This window comes from Cetorhinus maximus, chromosome 6 (genome assembly GCF_964194155.1).
Source record: "Cetorhinus maximus chromosome 6, sCetMax3.hap1.1, whole genome shotgun sequence".
NCBI lineage: Eukaryota > Metazoa > Chordata > Chondrichthyes > Lamniformes > Cetorhinidae > Cetorhinus > Cetorhinus maximus.
Window position 1 is genome coordinate 2,197,326 of NC_135884.1, and position 25,108 is coordinate 2,222,433.

At 46.2% G+C, this 25,108-nt stretch overlaps 1 protein-coding gene across 2 annotated transcripts in view; it reads right to left on the minus strand.

Annotated features, from left to right (window-relative positions):
• The window catches only part of lamb2 (laminin, beta 2 (laminin S)), a 193,053-nt gene that overhangs the window by 157,820 nt on the left and 10,125 nt on the right, over positions 1-25,108 (minus strand). For both annotated transcript variants that reach the window (XM_078543047.1, XM_078543046.1), the window contains exons 2-3: positions 13,447-13,616; positions 617-752 (exon numbers count right to left, since the gene is read on the minus strand). In XM_078543047.1, the coding sequence (XP_078399173.1) occupies positions 617-752; positions 13,447-13,616 (306 nt within the window). The remainder of the gene's footprint in view (positions 1-616; positions 753-13,446; positions 13,617-25,108) is intronic.

Genomic DNA, 25,108 nt, shown 5'->3' on the forward strand with positions numbered 1-25,108 from the left:
TGGATGTCAGACAAACAGCCTGATAAAACAAATACAGTGGAGAGAGGTGGCGGTGGGTTCAAGTTGAGTGTTGTCAGTGTACATATAGAATCTGACTCCATGAATGTAAATGATGTTAATGATGGACAGCATGGAGACCAAGAAGGGGAAGAGGCCAAGGATAGACTCGTGGGGGGCTCCAGACAACAGAAGAGACACATTGCTGAAGGTTCTCTGGCTACAACTGGGAAGAATATGCAGTCTCACACAGCTAAACAATGGAGAGGGACTGGGGATTGGTGACAACTGGGTTTGACAGAGAACGTCTGTAATGGTTGATCTGTTTTTGGTGATGGTTAAAGGATGAATATTAACCAGCTCACTGGAGACAACCGACTGCTCCCCTTTTGAAAGCGCTTTGGAATTAATAACACCGCACATCCCTCATTCTAGCGACCACACTCCCCAGAGCGTCAAGGGGAAGAACCCAAACCCAAACCCTTATGATTCAGAGCCAAGGGTGCTACCAACAGAGCCAAGCTGCCAGTTACACTAACAGGTTACAGCGAGGTCGAGGCTGCCCTAACACCTGATTCTTCCCTCACCATCACTTTACCGGAAGCTTAAACAGACTCACCATTCTCCGACTGCCACCAGGCTTTCTTACGATACTGTGCAAAGGTTGTAATCACGTTTTCCACTCTATGGCTGTTAGGATTTCGCAGTCTGTCGTACGGTTTACGGGAATCACAGATGAAACATTTTTTCTCATCCTGTTCAAGATCAAACAAATAAATCATTGGGATAGAATTGGCTCTTGAGCAGTGGACAAATCAGGTGCTAGACGATTATAGTCTGATTTACAGCAAGCCCCATTTTCACATTCAAGCTGTCGCCAGTTTTCCATAACTGCCCATGACCCATTTAAACACTGTTGTACAAAAAGAAGCTAAGTATAATTCCAACTCTGGTGTAGGTGCTGACTCTCACTGGGGTACAGCTCCACACACACTGACTCTCACTGGGGTACAGTTCCACACACACTGACTCTCACTGGGGTATAGTTCCACACACACTGACTCTCACTGGGGTACAGTTCCACACACACTGACTCTCACTGGGGTACAGTTCCACACACACTGACTCTCACTGGGGTACAGTTCCACACACACTGACTCTCACTGGGGTACAGTTCCACACACACTGGCTCTCACTGGGGTACAGTTCCACACACACTGGCTCTCACTGGGGTACAGTTCCACACACACTGACTCTCACTGGGGTACGGGTTCCACACACACTGACTCACACTGGGGTAAGAGTCCCACACACACTGACTCTCACTGGGTTACAGTTCCACACACACACTGACTCTCACTGGGATACGAGTCCCACACACACTGACTCTCACTGGGGTACAGTTCCACACACTGACTCTCACTGGGATACATTCCATACACACTGACTCTCACTAGGGTACAGTTCCACATGCACCGACTCTTAATAGGCTACAGTTACAGTCCATCTCATTATTAATGCTTAAGAGTTACAATGAGCGCTTACAGGATATTTAACCATGGGAAGCATCATAACCGAGCTCAATCCTGTCTATGTACAATATCCACCTCTTTATCCTTTCCATCAGGAGTATCTGGGTTGGGATCAAGAGCAGGAGCCATGGCTGATTCTCCTATCATTCACTTGTCCTCCGGCTGTGTGGGGAACTATTGCTTAGTTCATGGTTGACTAAGCTAAGTTAGAACAGGAGACTGGAGAACATTATCCAGCAGAGATAGACATCCTCCCCTTCCTCTGTGTCCCCTGTCGACACCTTCCCTCCCCCTCATCGTGCTGTCACTGGAACAAGGGACCAAAACCTTTCTGTACAGATCTGCCCTCAGGTAACCCAAAGGAAATCTCCCCTCAGTCATCCTGGTTATAGGTAACCAATTGAACCCTGATATCCCCCAGCTAAAGATCGCAACCTCCATCTGAAGCTCATCACAAACTGGATCCCTCCATCTAATTTCAGCATCGACTTGCTTAATCCCTGAACTCTGACTAACAAAATGTCCATTGTCCACTTTATCTTTAATGAATCCTATTCACCCACTTTCCCAATACTCTGTCCATAAATACAATGTGAACAGACTGGTAACAGGTCGAGTATCGGTAACAGTATTTCTTACACTCACCGCCCCACCACACCCACGCGCGGACACACCCACGCGTGGACACACCCACGCACGGACACAGCAACAGCCAAATTTACCTCCACACAGAACCAACCACACTCGCATTCACCCATACACACATACACACACACACGCATATACACATCCATATACACACATGCATATTTACACACAGACACTGCCCCATCACGCCCCCACCGCCCCACATATGCACACAGGCATAGGCACAGGCACCCATCTCCTCTTCTCAGGCAGTCCCTGAGGATTGAGGATAACTCACTTCCACTCTGGTTGGATGGGTTCTGAGATGGCTGATAAGTCCAATGTACAATCTGCAGGCTCTGCCACATGTGCAGCTGACGGTGTTTGAAGGGTCAGATAGATGAGGTGTTGGGAGGTTTGTGCGCTCTCTCCGACACCTCGGCCTTGTCTCTGCACATTCCCGATGTATTCGCTATCTTCCCGAATGAAGCTTCTCCATTCTGATCGGACACAAGCCAAGGGTCTCCCATGAGTCAGCGGGTATGTTTGACCTCTTCAGAGTTGTTTTGAGGATATCCCTAATGCATTTCCATTGTCCTGGGAGTTTCCTGCATGACTGAGTTCCAAGTGGGGCTGTGGCTCCAGGAGTCCGGAGCAGGTATATGAGTGACATGTCCCGCCCAGCGGAGCTGGTTTTGATCGATTAGTGCCTCGATGTTGGGCGGGTTGTCTTGGAGAGGATGCTGCCGTTGGACCCCCACTGTCACTGGATTTAGAGGATCTTGAGAAGGCCCCACTGGTCGTACTTCCCCGGTGCTTTGAGGCTCCTGCTGTAAGTTGTCCAAGTCTCTGAGTCCATATTGGACAATCTACACACCCATACAGATATAATCTCACACACACTGTTTTGACTGATGCAGTTGGTAAAGCTGAGTTAGTGAAAAATCCTAGAGGGATACTTTAAACAACTGTCATAACCTATAATTTTAAATGTTATGTTTGAGATGCAATTCTAAATTCAGGAATCAGGCCACCAGTTCTCGAGGTTTCACATTAAACTAAATGAAACATTTTATTAATTTACGGAGTTAAAAATATATACATATACACGGCTACAAATTACTACTATCATAACTTTTCACAAATTCCCAAACTAATGTCTATTAGGGCAACAGCAACCCATAGACTTAACCAAACAGGCAAAGCATTTTCATCTTACAAATTCAAAATGAAGTTCATTTCACTTTGGTTCCTTGCAGTAACACTGGTAGGCTTACAGGCTTTGATCTTACACCGCCTCTGCTCTGCACACCCGAAAACTGCTAAAGTTATACCTACCACTCCCATTGAATGTTAATTCTCATTGTATCAACAACCTCTGAACTAAACCTCTCTAACAATGAAACCCCTTTCATAGTACCAATTTTATTAGTAATATAAACATATGGCTTGGTATCTGCTAGATAGGCGTCAGTTTTCACCCCACTTCTTGAATGTTCTATTGAAAAAATGCAAATGTACGCTATCTCGCTTACCTATCAAAACTAGTACACATCAAAGCACCCAGGCTAGCTGGCTTTAATCCAATTAAGACACACCCACAGACTAAACTTATATTTTAAAAGAAAACTATTTTCCAATAATATTATATACATTAATAGCTTCATGACAACACATACACACAGACACACACAGTGTGCCATATACAGGATGCACTGCAGCAACTTGCCAAGTCCCCTTCAACAGCACTTTCCTAACCCGTGACCACTACCATCCAGAAGGACAAGGGCAGCAGACACATGGGAAAACCACCACCTGGAAGTTCCCCGCCAAGTCACCCGCCATCCTGACTTGGAAATATATCGCCGTTCCTTCACTGTCGCTGGGTCAAAATCCTGGAACTCCCTCCCTAACAGCACTGTGGGTGTACCTACATCACATGGACTACAGCGGTTCAAGAAAGCAGCTCACCACCACCTTCTCAAGGAGAAATGGGATTTTCCAGCGATGCCCACATCCTATAATGGTTAACACACACACACATACACACACACACAGGCACACACAGACACAAACACATCTACATGTACATCCTGAAACATGAGGGACACACAGGCACACCACACACAGACAATAAGGGTTGACAACCCTCCAGAGTTGCCCTGGTGTCTCAAGGAATTAAAGATTAATCCTTAGGATACTCCTGGGAGTGAAAATCAGATAAAATTGTCTTTTAAAAATTTTCTTTGGACACTTTGGCCCAGATTTCCACCCCCAGGGCGGCTGCACAGAGTAAGGAGATTTCCTGGTTTGTCAAACCCGGCCTTTAAAAAGATCCACCCACAGATCAGATTTTCGGTGGGGGGCGGGCTGAAATAGGAGTCGAGGTGGGCGACCCCAGAATGAGTGCAGGGGCTGTCTGGTGCAGAGACAGGCTGGGTGGAAGGCCTGCCTCTGTGCTCTGGCACTGGCCTTAAAAAGATTTTAAAAAGAATAAAACATAAAACGCCCTCACTCCTCATCTACCCCACATACTCCCTATGCCCCATCCATGCCAACCTATGCCAACCCATGCCTCCCACCCACCCCCCCCATGGCCCCTCATACTTCCTATGCCAATCCATGCCCCTCTACCCACCTCATTAACCCTCACATACCCTATGCCATCTCATGCCCTTCTACTCACCCCATGATTCTTTATAGCCCCAAGCCAACTTAGTGTCAATTCATGCCAACACATGACCCCACCCACCGCCCTTTGCCCTTACGCCCTCCATGCCAACTCACCTAGTGTCCTTGGAAAGTTCCTTGACAGCTTTGACAGTTCCAATGAGTTTGTGCATAAAAAGTGCACAAGCATGTTTACCTTTACCAATCCAAGGGGCGCCTTATCTCTTCTCAGGTACCCTGGCTATCCGAATGAATCCACCAAATTCAGGCCTCCTCTTACCTGGTCTAATCTGCATACTCCAGGTTTCACACTCCTGGTGATTTAAATGGCCAGCTGTCTCCGTAAACCGCGCATGCATGAGCCCCAGCCCCAGCCCCGCAAAGATGGGAAATGCTAAGTTTGGGGGCAGGACTAAGAAATTTTGGCCATTTCTGGGATTTTTGCCATGACAGAGAGCCTCGATGTCACGGTGAAAATCTGGGCCCTATAAAAACATTGGTGATTGGGAACAAAGTCTGTTTGACTACAGTTCAGAATGAACTATTTAGGTAATGTAATATCTATTTGCTTTCCTATGGGCTCTGGAAAGGCAGAGTTCCATGAGGACTGATGAGTTAGGCAAGCAATGGCAGGAGTGTGGGGGTGGGGTGGAGGGGTAGGTAGGTAAGGGACCACAAACATGGGCCTTCAACCAATGTGGGGAGAGTGGGAATAGTTGGAGGCAGGATGTCATGTGTTGAAGCATTCAGCCAGATTTGGCAATGCCAAAAATGTCCACAACCCTCCTTCTTTGGGCAGGAGGCGCCTGGAACAGGTGACTGGTCTCCTGAGCATGAGAGCTGGCAACTCACAAGGAATGCTTTCTTTACATTATAGTACAAGGGACTGGCATAGAAAGGGTTAACATGGGCCTGAGTTCAGAACCACCCACACTATGATGGAAAGGAACACATGACCCGAGTCTAGAGGACAGTCTTATACTGGACAGAGACGTGTGTAGAGGCAAGCATGGAGACAGCTCCAACTTCAACCTTATACTGTGTATACATGTATATAGTTACAAGTAGTTAATAAACACTACAAGACTCAGAACATCTTCATGAGGCCTACCAAACTACACACATCTTACAAACATGGTAACAACTATCGGAACAACCCAGAACCTCACAGAAGCTGGAGAAGGAATTTAAAATCTGGAAGATTGAAAAAGCAGCATTCTAACCTAACAAAATGTACCAGAAGTCAACGTGGAGAAGGAGATCACCAGAGAAAAGCTCCATAGCAGGACTGGACGCTGAAGGTAGAAATAAAACTCCAGGCTGCAGCAGGAGACTCCATTGAATCCCACGGAAATCCAGCTTCAATACCCTGAGAGTGCAGAGTCAGAAGACTTAGCAGGGGTGAGCAAAAAAAAACTTAACTCCTTGATCAGAATGGCTTTAAAAAAGCTTTTAAGTTAGCAGCAGTCAGAATTGCCATTTTAAAATGCACCACGAACAGCCCTAGTCCCGAGTCAGCGCCTGGTTACACGGCAGTCGAACTCACTCTGAACGAAAATCTTTTAAAAAAATAATCAATAGTTAAAAAAACCCAGAAAAGGCCGGGAATTGATGGTTTCGCAGCCCGAAAATACTTAGAATCTCCAAGGGAGACTCGGAAAGGTCGATCCAAGGAGTCAATGCTGAAAATCTAAAACACAGAAATCACAAACGTGGGAGCCTGCCAACCGACAAGCATGGGAACCCTCATAGAGAAGAAGCGGACAGCAGTCATCTTGGATTTCCAAACAGCATTTAAAGCTAAACATATTTTTAAATTTTAAATGACCTTGGATCAAAAATCTACCTTACCAGACCACTTTGGACACATCCAAGGTCCAGACCAGTCACAAAATTTGGGATGTTGGAGAAAGAGATTCCTTAGATACATGACTGCTTCAGGTCCAGACAAAAAGACAGAAGCTGAATAGGTTAACACATTGCTTTATTCAGTAGGCCCAATAACTGACAATACAATAGCTAGAAAAGGAATCAATGGATCCTCAGCAAAATTTGACGCAGTTTTAAAATCATTTGACACATATTTTAATCTGAGCAGTAACAAGATCCTTGAAAGAGCAAAGTTTAACAAACGTGTCCAACAGCCAGAACCTGTTGACTCCTTCATTAATGAGCTGCACAGAATGGCTGAAGGCTGTGACTATGGTGACCTGAAATCAGAGCTAATCAGGGTCAGGACTGTTGCTGGAGTAGCAGACGATGCACCCTCAGACATGCTTCAAGCTAAGGAAGATTTGACTCTTGAAAAGACCATTCAAATTGTCAGCCAATCCGAAATCCATTTACAACACAGGTCCATCTTAAGGGGCAAAAGTAAGCCATGGTACAGAGCAAGCCCCACTTCCAGCTGGTAAAACAGCAGTGGAGCCGGGACACTCCAGGCCAAGGAAAGCAATACCCTAACCAACCACTAGAGGGTGGGCGACCATGCCAGCCATGGAGCCAATTGGCCCCACAGGAGTGACCAATGTCCAGCAGTCTCAGCACGGTGTTTCAATTACAACTGCATAGGACACTTCGGAAAGCTGTACAAAACTAACACAACCAGACACACAGGTGATCCCAAGACAAATCACAAGGGCGAGGTACCACACTAAGAGGAAACACAAGCATGCTTCTTAAGCGAGGTCAGAGATCAGGGATTTTCATTCTGGAACGCAGAATCTCGGTTAATGGTCATCTCACAATCTTGAAATTGGACACGGGGGCCAGTGTTACAGCCATGGCTGGTGACCCCCGGCTGATGCCATTGCAACACAAACTCCCGGTGAATGCAGGTGGCACTCAGGTACAGGGACAAAGGAATACGAGAGACCCTGTTCACCGGCCACAACCAAGAACGTTCCCTTTTAAGCCGAAAAGGCTGTGTCAACCTCAACCTCCTACAGAAAATCGAAAACAAAAACAGAATTACCTGGAAAAACTCAGCAGGTCTGTCAGCATCGGTGGAGAAGAAAAGAGTCGACGTTTCGGGTCCACCTTCGGGTCGTGTGGACCCGAAACGTCGACTCTTTTCTTCTCCGTCGATGCTGCCAGACCTGCTGAGTTTTTCCAGGTAATTCTGTTTTTGTTTTGGATTTCCAGCATCCGCAGTAGTTTTTTGTTTTTATACAGAAAATTGATGTTGTCAACCAGCAAAGGGCCTGGTTTCAAATTTAAAAAGGAGTTCCTGAAACTCCTTACAGAATTGGGGTGACTGAGGACTGCATACAGGATTACATTGAGGGAGGCGCTAAGTCTGTGGGCCCGTTTACGCTACAAAATACACCCCATCCGCTCATGAAGCTAGTGCAGCAACAGCTGGACGAGATGACAAAAATGGGTGTCATGTCCCTGGTCACTCAGCCATCCGAATGGTGTGTGGGATGGTCCCAGTCCTAAAACTGAACGGGTGCATCCATATCTGTGTTGACTTGACACAGCTCAATAAAGCCGTGGTGAGAGAGGTCCACCATGGTGGATGACAGCCTGACCAAACTCTCGAAAAGCACAACGTTTTCAAAACTCAACGCTCACAGCGGCTTTTGGCTTCCAATAGATGAAAAGTCCAGATTGCTGACCACATTCATCACCCACTTTGGCAGATTCTGCTTCAGCCGCTTCCCATTCGAAATCACCTCCGCACCAGAAATCTTTGAATGCACGATGTCAGCCATTTTGCAAGGCCTAGAGGGTGTCCCCTGCCGTTTGGACAATGTTTTTGTCCCCAGCACAACAGTGAAAGAACATGACAGGCGGCTCACAGTGGTCCTGTTTGCAGGAAGCAGGGCTGACACTAAATGAGAAATACAAGTTCTCCAAGGCCTCTATTCAGTCCATGGGAAACATCATTCGTAACAGGGCATCACAGCAGACCCACAGAAAACAAAAGCTATCAGTGAGTTCCCAACCCCTTCCTCGATTCCGGACCTCCTGAGATTTCTGGGTATGATGACCAATTGGCAAATCTTTTACTCAATCTGGCACAGGTCACAGAACCCCTGCGACACCTTCTCAAGAAAGACAAGGCCTGGTGCTGGGGCACACACCAAGAGCAAGAATTTTGTTGCATCAAAGCCATGCTGCTTTCCACCAACATCCTGGCCCACCATGACCCAGCCCTGCCCACCACTACAGCAGCAGATGCTTCATCCACACGCTTTGGAGCAGTCTTATTTCAGGAATAAATGAACGGATGTTGCCGGCCAGTGTGTTATGCATCCAGAGGACTGTCGGACACAGAAACCAGATACACCATGATTGAGAAAGAAGCTCTTGCAGTCACATGGATGTGTGACAAGTTTTTAGACGACATTATTTGCCCAAAGGTCACCATTGAAACAGACCATAGCCACTGGTCTCACTGCTAGATGAGAAGGAGCTGGCAAAGATGCCTCCCCAGAATCCAGAGATTCCATCTACACCTCATGAGATTTGCGTATGAAACGGTGTACATTCAGGAAAAAAAAACAATGACAGACACACTTTCCAGGGCCACCGTGGACCTTTCAACGAAACGTGATGTCAACCTGATCAAGGAGCTCAACTGTACTCCCAATTGGTGAGGAGACACTTGCCGGCTACCAAAGGAAAACTCCAGCAAATCCACCAGGAACAAACGTGAGTGTGCTCACATCCGCAAGGAACAAGGGTGGCCACAGCAGAGACCGAGTGCTGGTACCATGAAGACTTGGTTAGAACAGCAGAAGCACTTTACCGTCATTGACGATCTGCTGGTCTACAACAAGCGGCCGGTCATTCCAGCTTCTCTTCGGCCAGAGATCCTCCAAAAAAATACACCAGGGACACCTGAGCGTCACCAAATGCAGGGCAAGGGCCCAATCTGCAGTGTGGTGGCCAGACATTTCAACAGCAATTCAGGACATGATAGTAAACTGCCAGGTGTGTGCACTAGACGAGCAGGACCAGGAGGAGCCCCTTATCCCCACAGTTCCCAACCAGGATGTGGGAGCGGTTAGGCGTTGATTTATTCGTCTTTGATGGCAGATCCTTTTTCATTGTGGTGGACTACTTCTCCTGATGGATTGAGGCGAAGCAATTATACATGACAAGAGAGCGTTGAAGGAGATCCTAGTGAGCCATAGCATCCCAGACCAGACAGTGTTGGATAACAGTCCACAATTTGCACCAAATACTTCACCAATTTGCCGTCATATATGGCTTCCAGCATTGTACCAGGTCCCCAAGTTACCCACAGTCGAAGAGTGTGGTAGAAAGAGGAGTCCGCACCATAAAAGCTCTCCTGAGGAGGACCCATGACTTCCCAATAGCACTGCTAACCTACAGGTCCACCCCACTACAACGTGGTTTAGCCCCATCTGAACTCCTGATGGGCAGAAACTCCACACACAATTCCCAATCCTGCCAAAGAAACTAATCCCAGGCAAAGATTACCAAAACATCCAGGACAGGGAGCTGTCCTACAGGCTTCTGTCTACAACAAGCAGCACCAGACACCCATCACATTTAGACAAGGACGACAGAGTTTGCATTAAGAACATTGATAGAGAGGACGTTATTGTCCAGATAGACAATGACCAACCACAGTCATACCTTGTCAGTACTCCGGAAGGTACAGTCAGGATGAACAGGAGCCTGCTTCCCATCCCACAACATGATCCTCCCACTATACATTGGAGACAAACACCAGAATAACCACATCCAAAACAATCTCCCATTCATCAAGGTTTACCCAGCATAACAGAGTCGAGCACTCCTCCAACTGTTGTAAAGGCAAGATTGGAAAGAATTATAAAAACCTCCAGACCACCTGAACCTATAAACACAGAGCCCTGAGTGGGGGAGAGAAGGGATAGTAGAAGTAATATAAATATGTTCGATAAACAGGAATACATAGTAAACACGTTGGATAAAGACTTGAGAGGAGGTGCAGTATAAGGGTCTGGCATAGAAAGGGTTAATGTGGGCCTGGGTACAGTACCACCCATGGTGTGATGTAAAGGATCACATGACCCAAGTCCAGAGGGCAGTCTCGTACTGGACAGAGATGTGTGTAGAGGTTAGCATGGAGATAGCTCCAACTTTGTCCTTATACTGTATATATGTATGTAGTTATAAGTAGTTAATAAACACTTACTGCTTAACTATACAAGACTCAGAACCTCTTCATGAGACCTTGCGAACTACACACATCCTACAACATACATGTGATTTGTGCACATCATGGCCGTCATGACAGGCTGTCATCATTTACAACCACACCACACTGTCTGAGCCCTGCTGCACGCTCCATTATACAGAACACACTGGTTCCTTAGCTGAAGGTGATGGCATTCGGGACATGAAAAAGACACCTGGAAACTCAGAGTCCTGAGAGCAGTTGGGGGAGGAAGAAAGAGAGCAACATAAGAGAGTGAGAGAGTAAGCAACGTAAACTGGAGGAGGAGGAGAAGAGAGAGAGAGCAATGCAAAACGGGGATGGAGAGGAGGGGAGAGAAAGAGAGCAAGCAATGTAAACTGGGGGACAGAGGGAGGAAGGGAGAGAGAGAGAGAAACAGAACAGCTGGGAGAAATACAGGGCAACAGTGGGAGGGAGAGGATGCAATGCAAACTGGGCAGAGAGAGGAACACAATGTGGGGAGGAAGCGAGAGAGAGAGAGCTCCAGGCTGGGGGGAAGCGTGTTGACCTGTGCTATGTGCTGTTATAAAATGTGTTCGCTCTGGGAGTCAGGCAGCTTTGGTGTTTCTCACTGAGATTGAGCCTCACTCACCTCCCTGACACTGGCAGTCAGTGCTTGGTTGTGGAATTAGTGAATTCACTTCGATTTAGTTTTGGTTTCATTTTCATACAGTAGTTGCTCATATTACTGATGTTTTTGTTGAGTCAGTGAAATTTTGGTTTCCCATTGCAGTCAATATTCTACAAGCTCCACAGAAAGAGGTCTTATTTAAACATCAGGTTTTATATCAGTGCTTCTTAAACTATTTTCCAATGTGACTCGATTTTAACACTTGGAAATTAACGTGGCCACGGATGCCAACAAAAACAAGTCAGCCATAAAGAATCATAACAACATCCAGCAAACAATTACTGAAGTTTACAGATTTTGGATCGACATATAATACATAATATATGAAAATCTATGTTTTCAAAGTACTTGTGAAAATGTTATTATTTTGTGCACTCATAACAATCATAAAATCATTACAGCACAGGAGGAGGCCATTCAGCCCATCATGTCTGTGCTGGCCCTCTGAGGGAGCAATTCACCTCGTCCCACTGCCCGGCCTTTTCCCTGTAACCCTGCACATTCTTTCTTTTCAGATAATTATCCAATTCCCTCTTGAATGCTTGATCGACCCTCCACCACACTCTCAGCTGCACATTCCAGGTCCTAACCACTCGCTGCTTGAAAAAGTTTCTCCTCATGTCGCCATTGGGGGGCTTCTTTTGCCAATGACCTTAAATCCGTGTCCTCTGATTCTCGATCCCTCCACTAATTGGAATAGTTCAGTTTCAGTCAAGCTCTCCATATTCCAGTGACAGAAAACTCAGTGAGCATGCGCACTCACTCGCACGCGCACTCACTCGCGTGCACACTCACTCACGCGCGCGCACACTCACACATGCACTCTCCACACCCGCGCCCCACCCCCACACAGGTCAGCCATCCAGGAGTGACCAAGCTGGGAGGCAGCTTTAACAGTCTGACCCCAAGCCAGTGTGCAGCCACAGCCATGCAGGCGACATTTAGAAATGATCTTGAGAAGAAGAAAAGTATCCCAAGGCCGAGAGACGAGCAAGACTGGGTGTCACCTGGTCCTTGGTGGGGGACACAGTCTCAGAGTGGGGGAGCCCGGCACCCCAATCACTGTCTCTGTGATCCCGTTCAGGGTCACAACCCACAGTTTGGGAGCCACCGCCTGAAATCTTTTATTCTTTTGATTTTTTTTCTTTGATTTGTAAAGCTTGCTTTCATCTCACTAGAAAACAAAACGTTATTTTATTGGTGAAGATACTGAGACATTCAACTAATGTAAAAACAGTAGGCAAATGTCATGTGACCAAACCTCGTGATTTTTTTTGATAGAGGTGTTCAAAATCATGAGCGGTCTGGACAGGGTGGATAGGGAGAAACTGTTCCCACTTGTGAAAGGATCGAGAATGAGAGGGCACAGATTGAAAGTGATTATTAAAAGATGCAAAAGCGACATGAAGAGAAACATTTTCACGCAGCGAGTGGTTAGGGTCTGGAATACTCAGCCTGAGAGTGTGGTGGAGGCAGATTCAACTGAAGCATTCAGAAGGGAATTAGGCTGTTACCTGAAAAGGAAGGATGTGCCGGGCTGTGGGGAGAAAGTGGCAGCAATGGCACCAGGTGAGTTTGTCATTCGGAGAACCAGTGCAGATATGATGGGCCAAATGGCCTCCTTCTGCACTGTAACAATTCTGTGATTAAGTATCAGGAGTGGTGCTGCATGATCAAATGCCACATGTTCAAATCAACAGGTATATGTCAAACCAGAGTTAACATCCCTATTAACACCCATACAGAGACCCATACATACCCACTCACACCTAGTGTTTTGTTGCACCTACCTGCAGGTGACTCACGATGCAGTAAGGTTGTTGTCTTCTCTTTCCACAGGTTGACGATGCTGTCAACTTGTTTTGCCGACCCACCAGGAGATCTCCGGTGGCAGGATAGCAGCTTCCTTGGGCACAGCCATGGGCTGAGTCTGGATCCTGAGCAACAGTCCCCACCACAGCTAGAGAGTGAGAGAAAGAAAGAGATAGAAAGATATCTGTCAGTAGCAGCACTGCTAGGAGTTGTGTAATTCTATGATACCATAAACATGACTTATCCTTAAACCTTTCTATTAATTTGTATTTTTTGATTTCTAAATTATGTTAATTATCTCACTACAAAACAAGGAGTGAGTGTGGATCTGTCTGAGGGTGTGTGTCAGTGTGGGTGTGGGTGTTTCTGGATATCAGAAAGGTAACATGCTGATACAGCAAGAAATTAGGAGGGCAAATGGTAAGCAAACGGATCGCTTTTATCTAAAGAGTGTTGGAGTACGATCGTAAAGGAGGTAAAAATTCAATAAGGAATGTTACTAGGCACATGGATCGCAAAGTATGAAAATCCCCCGTTCAGAGTGATGCAGGCAGCCCACACTTGGTGCTGCACACTCATTTCGATGATAGTGCCATACCGCCCCATGTTAAACATGCTGCTGGGTGGCTGAACAACTCCACAGGCTTAAAACTAGCCTGTACCTCTTAAAGGGAAGGTGCATTCTGGCTTCAACAGCTCATTCCACTGGATGGGGGACACAACAGGGAGAAACCTGATTAATGGAGCAGCAGGTCAGAGTGTGTACTGGAAGTTCTCAAATCTCTAGGTGCAGAAGACGGACAGGAGGAGAGAGGACCTCTTCCCTCAGGGAGCCCTCCAGACAGGCTAAAAAGTCAGTGGGAGCAATAACTGCTGCGTTCAGTGCCAGCAGCCTAGCCCCAAGGACCTGGACACAGTGGCACAAGAAGTTTAATAACCTTACATGAGTGGTCAAGGTCAGTGTATAATCTTCACATGCCATGCCCTACCAACTGCACCACCAACCTCTCAGGCTGCTTCATTCACCACACATGCTTCAATCACCTCCCAACAATCTCTATCAACCCCAACCCTTACTCACATTCATAAGCTCACCTCACGGTTACACACTTATTACTGCTAGAAGCCACAGACTCTCATCTCACAGCTCGCACACACTGCCAGCTATTCAACTGTGGCATGCACATAGTGGGAGACAGTGGTCTAGTGGTATTGTCACTGGACTAGTATTCCAGAGACCCAGGAAAATGCTCTGGGGAAAGGGTTCAAATCCCATCGTGATGGTGAAATTTGAATCAATAAAAACCTGGAATTAAAAGTCTGATGATGACACGAAACCTTTGCTGATTGTTGTAAAAACCCATCTGGTCTACTAAATGAAATATGCTGGCCTACATGTGACTCCAGACCCACAGCAATGTGGTTGACTCTTAAATGTCCTCTGAACAAAGGCAATTAGGGATGGGCAATAAATGCTGGCCTAGCCGGTGACACCCACATCCCATAAATGAATAAAAACATTGCACCAAACTCACTGATACACTTCAGCACTCTGATAGTAAACTGATGGCCATAACACTGAAATTACCAAATTCTTCAGTCACTGGCAATCAGTCAGGTCTTCTCTTCTCCCACGTGCACGCTCTCTCCCTCCCATGCACACACTCTCTCCCTCTCACGCGCACGCTCTCTCACACACACACACTCTTGCACTCTCCCTCCCTCTCACATGCTCTCTCTCTCACACATGCTATCAACATATCAATTCCTTCTCCTTAATTTGTTTATTCAGCTTCTCCTTAAACATATCAGTATTATTCACTTCAACCATTTCTTCTAATAGTGAGTTCCATATTCTCACCATTCACTGGGTAAATCTGGTCAGTGACTGTATTACTGGAGCCTCAGGTGAGATCAGCAGGGAACAGGGTTGCACTAGGACCTTCTGAACTGTCTGAGTACCTCAGTTCCACAGCAGGCGATGTAATTAACCTGCTGGGATAGGTGTCGGATCAGGGATGCCTTGTGTCAGCCTGAGGGAGGCATTCAAATATCAGAGACCAGGAGAAACTGCAAAGAGGATGAGGGTCTGGATGAGCTCAGGAACTATTCTTGACCTGTTACATGACTGGCACTCCAGAAATAAGTGATTCTAACCGGTTGTCAGTCAGGCAGTCGGCACAGCTCTGGTAGCAACAGGTGTCGGTGCTTGTCAATATTGAGGGCACCTTTTCACCCAACATCATCAAATATCCTGTCGGACTGAATTGTGGAATGTTTTCAGTTTGGGATTTTATCCAGATGGCGGTTTTTACCCTGCAGCTTGTGATAGGATGCTGAGGCACTGTACACATCAGCCCTCTTAATATCTCACCCAAGCTTCCTGACTTCACACTAGAGCAAGGCAATGGACTATTCCACTACAGAAGGCATCACAACCAAGCAGGGTCCTGACTACACTTACACACTCTGTAGCAGTAGTCACTGAACAATGATCAGGAGAAGGAGTTCCGGCTGCGCTCCCCACTTCCTCACCTGGGGTGGGACATTATTTAGCGGTCCAATCTAAACACCTGAAGCCTCACTGATCTGTATAAGTCCTCCATTTTACATAAAATGTATACCAAACAACAGGCTGTACAGCCCAATTGGTCCATGTCAGTGGTTATGCTCCACACAAGCCTCCTCCCGCCCCCAACACCATCTCCTTCTATTCCTTTCTCCTTCATGTGTTCATCCAGCTTTCCCTTAAAATGTGTCAATGTTATTCAACCTCTCCCTGTGGTAGCGAGTTCTACATTCTCACCATTCTCTGGGTAGAGAAGCTTCTCTTGAATTTCCTGCTGTATTTATTAATTACCACCTTATATTTATGACTCTGTTTTGGACTTCTCAAGTGGAAACATCTCCTCCATGTCTATTCTCTCAAACCTCCCTATAATGTTAAAGACCTCCACATTTCACCCCTCAGCTTCCTCTTCTTTAGAGAAAACTGCCTCAGCCTATTCAATCTTTCCTGACAGTTATAGTCTTTCAGTTCTGGCCTCATCCTTATAAATCTTTTTTGAAACTTCTCCAGTGCCTCTATAGTCTCTTCATGATATGGAGACCAGAACTGCTCACAGTTCTCCAAGTGTGGCCTAACCCAAGATTCTATTAACATAAACAAAAGTACCTGGAAAAACTCAGCAGGTCTGACAGTATGTGCGGAGAGGAATACAGTTAACGCTTCGAGTCTTCACCAGAGTCATACGAACTCGAAATGTTAACTGTGTTCCTCTCCAATGCTGTCAGACCTGCTGAGTTTTTCCAGGTATTTTTGTTTTTGTTACAGATTTCCAGCATCCGCAGTTTTTTGCTTTTATTCTATTAACATAACTTCTCTGCCTTTAAACTCTATCCCTCTAGAAACAAAAAACAGAGCTTTGTGCTTTTTCTGGCTGTGTTAAGCTGCATTTCTGCTTTTAATGATTAATGACTCTATGTCCCTAGATCCCTTTGCGTCTCTACCCAATTTAGATTCGTATTGTCTATTAATAATCCATTCCTGTGTATATAGTCATGATCTAACTTTTAGCTATATTAAAGCAATGTCTCCAGTTGTAAAAATACACATTCAGGTACCAGTTGCCAAGTTCCTTCTCAGTGTTTGGGCATTTTCTGATATATAACTTTCAATAGAGTGGTCACTCTACCTCATAGGGGCTGGGAACAGTCCAGGCCCAGGCCTCAAGCAACAACTCTGTGTAAAATCAGAGGCAACTGACCCTTTTCAAACTCAGGGTCTTGGGATTCTCAGACTGTACCCTCTCCCAGTCAGCACTCTGCTTGCTCCACTATTTCCCTTTCTTCTCTATTTGTCCCTGCTGACCGCCCTCCTTGACACGTACAGAAGATACAGTCAGGGTCAAACTTTCTCTGTGGCTTCTGAACATTTCGGAGATGCTCACACATTGTGACATCTACCAATTGTTTGTTTTCTTTCCTAAAAAAGGAATTTGCCTTAAGATAAATATCCTTCGTTGGAAAATTCCATCCCTTGAAATACTAAACACCAGATTACAATGAAAGTCTCGGAGGGAGAGGAATTGGTCGGTCAGCAGTTTTTATGTCCTGGCCCATTTTCTTTTCACTTCAGAACAACAGATCAGGCAGCATGTGAACCAGGGCTGCGACTGGCTATTGGCCAAACATGATCTCTACCCTGTCACCTTGTTTTGCATTTTACTGTGTATCCAAAAAATATACTGGATCACAAACAAAATACATTTGTATAGCACCTTTAATGTAGTAAAACATCCCAAGGTGCTTCACAGCAGGTATTATTAAACAAAGTTTGACACTGAGCCACATAAGGAGATATCAGGTCAGCTGACCAAAACCTTGATCAAAGAGGCAGGTTTTGAGCTTCTTAAATGAGGAGAGAGAGGTAAAGAAGTAGAGAGGGAGGGAATTCCAAAGCTTAGGCCCAGGCTGCTGAAGGCACGGCCGCCAATGATGGAGCAATTAAAATCAGGGATGGTTAAAAGGCCAGAATTAGAGGAGCACAGAGATCTCAGAGGGTGTAGGGCTGGAGGAGGTTCCAGAGATAACATAAATGTTTAATCTTCATTTAGATGTAAACAGCCAGGAATATGTTAGAGACACACAGGACCATTGTGTGAAAGGTCAACAAGTTCTCCAAACATTAATGGATTGCTGAAGGTTAATGCAAACAGGTTTCTGGTGACTGAAGCTGTATTTACAAGATGAGTAAAGCTTCAAGCTTAGTCCTGGGCTGGTGGCCTCTGTTACTGATTCTGTGTAGACACAGACATATCCACACATTTACAGCACATTGCTGGACCATTCAGTGTTTGCACTGAGTCCTTTCAAACTGACGGGGCCTTTTCGTTCACCGCCACCTGCACGGAACAAATTGAGCCAGAAATTCCTTTAGAGCCATTTCTGGGACAGGACAGCAGTGCTGGGCAGACACTGCACCCTAACCAGGAGGGCCCAGTGAGGCCCAAGATTTGTCCTTGGGTCTCATTAGCAATCTCAGGGTAAGCAGTCTGAGCCTGTCCCCTCTGTGCTGGGAGCCCCACCTCTTTGGAGATGTATTTGGGGTCCTTGCTTTGCTATCAGTGGCCTGAAGAGAAGTCCCAGAATGTTGGGAGTGGTGGGGCAGTGGTGGTTGCGGTGGGCAGGGGTGGGGGGGTGGTGGGCACTGGGAGAAATGCACCTCCTGTTGGGGCCACTGCAGAATCCCAAGTTTTCCAAGTTTTAGTACCGGCTTGTGCTCCACTCATTCCCAAACCTGAGCCCTGCTGGGGGCACATGGCCTCTAATTAGCACATGTAAGGGGTCTAACCCTACTTACAGTGGTCTCTTGGGAGGTTTGACGTTTCCTGATCCATTTTCAGGCTGGACATTTTTCAGGCATCGTTAGAGTTTGGAACCTTGGATCCCAAAATTGGTCCTTGTTATTCCCATTTTACACTCAGAAATCAGGCATGAAGAAATCAAGTTTCTATTCCACTGGGTCCTGGAAAAGTAACAATTGCACAGACTAGGAAACTCCCAGGTTCGATCCCCACTCTGTGCCAAGTTAAGTTTAATTAATCTCAAGGAGCGGTAAATGTTAACATCAACGGCTCCCATTTATATATCACCTTTAACACAGGCCACACACCTTAGGAAGGATGTCAAGGCCTTGGAGAGAGGGCAGAGGAGGTTTACTAGAATGGTACCAGGGATGTGAAGCTGGGACAAAAACAAAAATTGCTGGAAAAACTCAGCAGGTCTGACAGCATCTGTGGAGAGGAATACAGAGTTAACGCTGTCAAGTCCGTATGACTCTTCATCAGAACATTCATCAGAACAGGTCATACAGACGCGAAATGTTAACTCTGTCTTCCTCTCCACAGATGTTGTCAGACCTGCTGAGTTTTTCCAGCTATTTTTGTTTATGTTATAGATTTCCAGCATCCGCAGTATTTTGCTTTTATCTTATGAGAAGCTGGGATTGTTCTCCTTAGAGCAGGGAAAGTTCAAAGAAGATTTAATAGAGGCGTTCAAAATTATGAATGGTTTTGATAAAGTCAATAGGGAGTGGCTGTTTCCACTAGGAAGAGGGTCAGTAACTAGACGGCACAGAAATAAATGACAAAAATCTAGACAGAGATAAGAATTTTTTTTACACAGCGAGTTGTTGTGATCTGGAAGGCGCTGCCAGAAAGGGCAGTGGAAGCAGATTCAATAGGAACTTTCAAAAGGATAAACAGAAAAGGAGAAATTTGCAGGGCTAAGGGGATTGTGTTGCATAATTCTATGATAGATGAATTTCACATGTAGTTTCACAGAGATGAAATCAAACATAAATGGTATTGCTAGATTCTACAATTAGACAATGAGTTAGTGAGCCCATTCCTGACCATTGTTCAGCCAGCTCCCCAGTTACATGCAACCAGGACTGGACTGAACAGCATCAATGCCACCATTCCCCACAACCCCTGGAACCTCACGGTCGAACAGCTGGGTGCATGTTAGTAAGAGCCGAGAACTTCAGGTAAAGAGACAGGGGAGTTGGCAAAATAAGAGCTTGATCGAGAAAGGAAGGGAAATTATTTGCAGACACAAAGCACAGGGGCTGCTCCTTGCCTGAGTTATTAACAACAAAAAGACAGTGGGCCATTGGCCAGATGGAAATTCAGTTCCCAGCTAGAGGGGGTCAGGAGTTTAACCCAGGGTCGCCTCCCTCTCCGATTCCACTCTGAGGTGAGAGAGCAAAAGATAAAAACTAACGCTTCTCAGCACGTAAAGCCCATCACTGGAGAGACCTGGGAGATTTCAATCACACATCACATTCCAAAATGGACAGATAATACCATCAACAACAGTAACTGTGAGGAAAGCTGCTCCACAGCTCTGGTCCCCCAGGTGCTGGACACCTCCTGAACATTTCGTTCTTTCATCATCAAATAAACTCAACTGCAAATTCCATTATCCTGCAGGTTTCTTCCACTTGAAGCTTCCTCGGGGTTAACTTCCCAGCCACTTCAGCAGTGTTGGGTCTCTGTCATTCAAACAGGAGGAGCTCACTCAGCCCCTGCAGCCTGTTCTGCCATTCAATTAGATCACAGCTGATTTGTATCTTATCTCCACCTACACAACTTGGCTCTGTAACCCTTACTCCAGCAAAAATCTCATTTTTGACATTTTCAATTGAACCCCAGCCTAATAACTTTGCTGGGGGGGAGGGAGTTCCAGATTTCCCCTGGACTGTGTGTGAAGAAGTGCTTCCTGACATCGCCCCTGAACGACATGCCTCTAAGTTTAAGGTTACGTCTCCTTGTTCTGGACTCATCCTTCCCCCCACCATTCCTGCCAGAGGAAATCCTTTCTCTCTATGTACCTTAGTAAATCATAGAATGGAATGGTTTAAGCCCATAAGGAGGCCGAACCAGCTCTCTGCAAAAGCAACTCAGCCAGTTGGTTAGCTCAGTTAGCTGGACGGCTGGTTTATGATGCAGAGAGACGCCAACAGCGTGGGTTCAATTCCTGTACCAGTTGAGGTCATTCATGAAGGCCCCACCTTCTCAACCATGCCCTTCACCTGAGGTGTGGTGACCCTCAGGTTAAACTCACCCCAGTCGTCTCTCTGGAATGAGAGAGCAGCCCATGCTCCTCTGTCACTATGGCAACATTCACTACCCCACCCTTTCCCCATAGCCCTGCAAATTTTCTCTCTTCAGTTTATTATCCAATTCCCTTTTGAAAGCTACAGTTGAATCTTCGACCAAACTCTCAGGAAGTACATTCCAGATTGTATCCACTCACTGCATGAAGTGTCTTCTCTCCTGTCACTTTTGGTCATTTTGCTATTTACTTAATTCTGTGCCTCTGGTTCTCGAGCCTTCCGCCAATGGGAACAGTTTCTCCCCATCTATTCTCTGTTAAAGATGGGCAATAAATGCTGGCGTAGCCAGCGACGCCCACATCCCATGGGCGAATAAAACTAAACTCTGTCAACCTCTCATGATTTTAAATACCTCTATCAAATCTCCTTCCAACCTTCTCTGCTCCAAAGAGAACAGTCCCAGCTTCTCAAATCCATCTATGTAACTGAAGTTCCTCATCCCTGGAACCATTCTCGTGAATCTTTTCTGCACTCTCTCCAATGCCTTCACATCCTTCCTAAAGTGCTGTGTCCAGAACTGAGGTCAAACCAGAGTTTTATAAAGGTTCATCAGAACTCCCTTAATCCTCTTAAACACCTTAATGTGACCAATCCTTAATCTTTTATGTTCAAGGGAATACAAGCCTTGTCAATGCAACTGTCCTCATAACTGTATCATTCTGGTGAATCACACCCCATCCAAGACCAGTGTATCCTTAGATAAAAGCAAAATACTGCGGATGCTGGAAATCTGAAACAAAAACAAAAAGAGCTGGAAAAGCTCAGCAGGTCTGACAGCAACTGTGGAGAGGAAAATAGAGTTAACATTCGAGTCCGTATGACTCTTCATCAGAACTAAAGAAAAATAGAAATGAGATGAAATATAAGCTGTTTGAAGGGGGTGGGACAGGTGGAGCTGGATAGAGGGCCAGACATAGGTGGAGACAAAGAAGAGATTGTCCTTTTGTCCATGATATCTTTGGCAAAGGGGTGTTGATGGTGGTGATATTAGCTAAAGGATGTGCTAATAGTGACATTAAGGGTAGAAAACAGGACGAGCAAGTGTCAGATAGCCCTAGTGGGGGTGGGGTAGGGGGAAGGGATCAAAATGGGCTAAAAGGTGGAGATAAAACAACGGGTGGAAATAAATTTAAAAATAATAATAGAAATAGGTGGGAAAAGAAAAATATATTTTAAAAATATATAACTTATTAGAAAAAAGGGGGATCAGAAAGGGGGTAGGAATGGAGGAGAGAGTTCATGGTCTGAAGTTGTTGAACTCAATATTCAGTCCGGAAGGCTGTAAAGTGCCTAATCGGAAGATGAAGTGCTGTTCCTCCAGTTTGCGTTGAGCTTCACTGGAACATTGCAGCAAGCCAAGGACGGACATGTGGGCATGAGAGCAGGGTGGAGTGTTGAAATCTCAAGTGACAGGGAGGTCTGGATGATGCTTGCGGACAGACCGAAGGTGTTCTGCAAAGCAGTCACCCAGTCTACCAGTGTATCCTTCCTGTAGTTCCCAGGAGTGAACACCAAACTCCAGATGGGGTCCGATCAGAAATTCATACAACTGTGATTTAACTTCTACCTCTTTGTATTCCAGCTGCCCTGAAAGGAACAGGATGCAGATTAGCTTCCGCTCCTAGGCTCTCTGGGAGGTGTCAAAATATTTCATTGGATGGAAAGCACTTTGGGATGTTTGAAGGTTGTGAAATTTCTTTGTTTATTTCTTTTAATTGGGGTGAGTGGGTGGGAAAGGGAATTGAGAGCTATTCAACTGTTAGCATTGCAGCCAAGCAGAACCACGTCCCCGACTGATGGCCCACAAGCAGTGTTTTCCAGCGAGGGTCACCGGATAGTGAGAGTGAGAACTTTGGCTGAGCTTTCTCTCTCTGATCCCAGATGCTGAATCCAGTCAAGGGGCTTTCCACCCGTCCTTGGGATACCAGGAAGCTGGCTTAACCTTTGCTGTCCCAGCAGGGCAGCCGATTCTCTTGAGAAAATGGGAATATTAGAGCAGGTCACGGAATCCTTTCCTGGGCCTCACTCAGTCTGAAAGCCACAGCCCACACCCCCCAGCCGACACTCACTAATGCACCTTTACAATCCGTCAGGGTCTGAACGACACAAGTCCATTGTCTAGAAAACCAGTCAGTGAGCCAAATGTCCTGACCTTTTAATCTCCATGGTAACTTATTCTCTGCAATTTGGATTCATTAAACTCCCTTTAGGGGCCATTGAGTGTTTACAGTGGACGATTAGAGAGTTAATGTGTGCGGTGTCCAAATATTTAATTAAAAGCCCTACTGCTCTGATAAGGCAAATCTAGATAAGGATCCAGCTCTCTCCTGTGCTGAGTGTTGCATTCAACTCAGAGGTATCAAATCCAACAGCACAGGATACACAGAGAGTTCAACCCGACCACCTGTGAAGCCTATCTCAAAAAAACAAGTCGGAAAGATGTCAAAGGTTTGGGTATGGCATCAAAATCTCTGCCATAACACAGAGGGCTCAGTGACAGTTTTTAACACCAGAAAACAACACTTTTTCGTTTCAGCATCAAACACTCCGAGGACAGGTACAGCACTGGATTAAATACAGAGTAAAGCTCCCTCTACACTGTCCCCGTCAAACACTCCCAGGACAGCTACAGCACGGGGTTAGATACAGAGTAAACTCCCTCTACACTGTCCCCATCAAACACTCCCAGGACAGGTACAGCACGGGGTTAGATACAGAGTAAACTCCCTCTACACTGTCCCCATCAAACACTCCCAGGACAGGTACAGCACGGGGTTAGATACAGAGTAAAGCTCCCTCTACACTGTCCCAATCAAAAACTCCCTGGACAGGTACAGCATGGGGTTAGATAAAGAGTAAAGCTCCCTCTACACTGTCCCCATCAAACACTCCCAGGCCAGGTACAGCACGGGGTTAGATACAGAGTAAAGCTCCCTCTACACTGTCCCCATCAAATACTCCCTGGACAGGTACAGCATGGGGTTAGATACAGAGTAAAGCTCCCTCTACACTGTCCCCATCAAACACTCCCAGGGCAGGTACGGCACGGGGTTAGATACGGAGTAAAGCTCCCTCTACACTGTCCCCATCAAACACTCCCAGGGCAGGTACAGCACGGGGTTAGATACAGAGTAAAGCTCCCTCTACACTGTCCCCATCAAACACTCCCAGGACAGGTACAGCACGGGTTTAGATACAGAGTAAAGCTCACTCTACACCGTCACAATCAAATACTCCCAGGACAGGTACAGCACTGGATTAAATACAGAGTAAAGCTCCCTCTACACTGTCCCCGTCAAACACTCCCAGGACAGCTACAGCACGGGGTTAGATACAGAGTAAACTCCCTCTACACTGTCCCCATTAAACACCCCCAGGACAGGTACAGCACGGGGTTAAATACAGAGTAAAACTCCCTCTACATTGTCCCCATCAAACATTCCCAGGACAGGTACAGCACAGGGTTAGATACAGAGTAAAGCTCCCTCTATACTGTCCCCATCAAACATTCCCAGGACAGGTACAGCTCGGGGTTAGATACAGAGTAAAGCTCCCTCTACACTGTCCGCATTAAACACCCCCAGGACCGGTACAGCACGGGGTTAGATACAGAGTAAAACTCCCTCTACATTGTCCCCATCAAACATTCCCTGGACAGGTACAGCACAGGGTTAGATACAGAGTAAAGCTCCCTCTATACTGTCCCCATCAAACATTCCCAGGACAGGTACAGCATGGGGTTAGATACAGAATAATGCGTCCTCTACACTGTCCCCGTCAAACACTCCCAGGACAACTACAGCACGGGGTTAGATACAGAGTAAACTCCCTCTACACTGTCCCCATCAAACACTCCCAGGACAAGTACAGCACGGGGTTAGATACAGAGTAAACTCCCTCTACTCTGTCCCCATCAAACATTCCCAGGACAGATACAGCACGGGGTTAGATACAGAGTA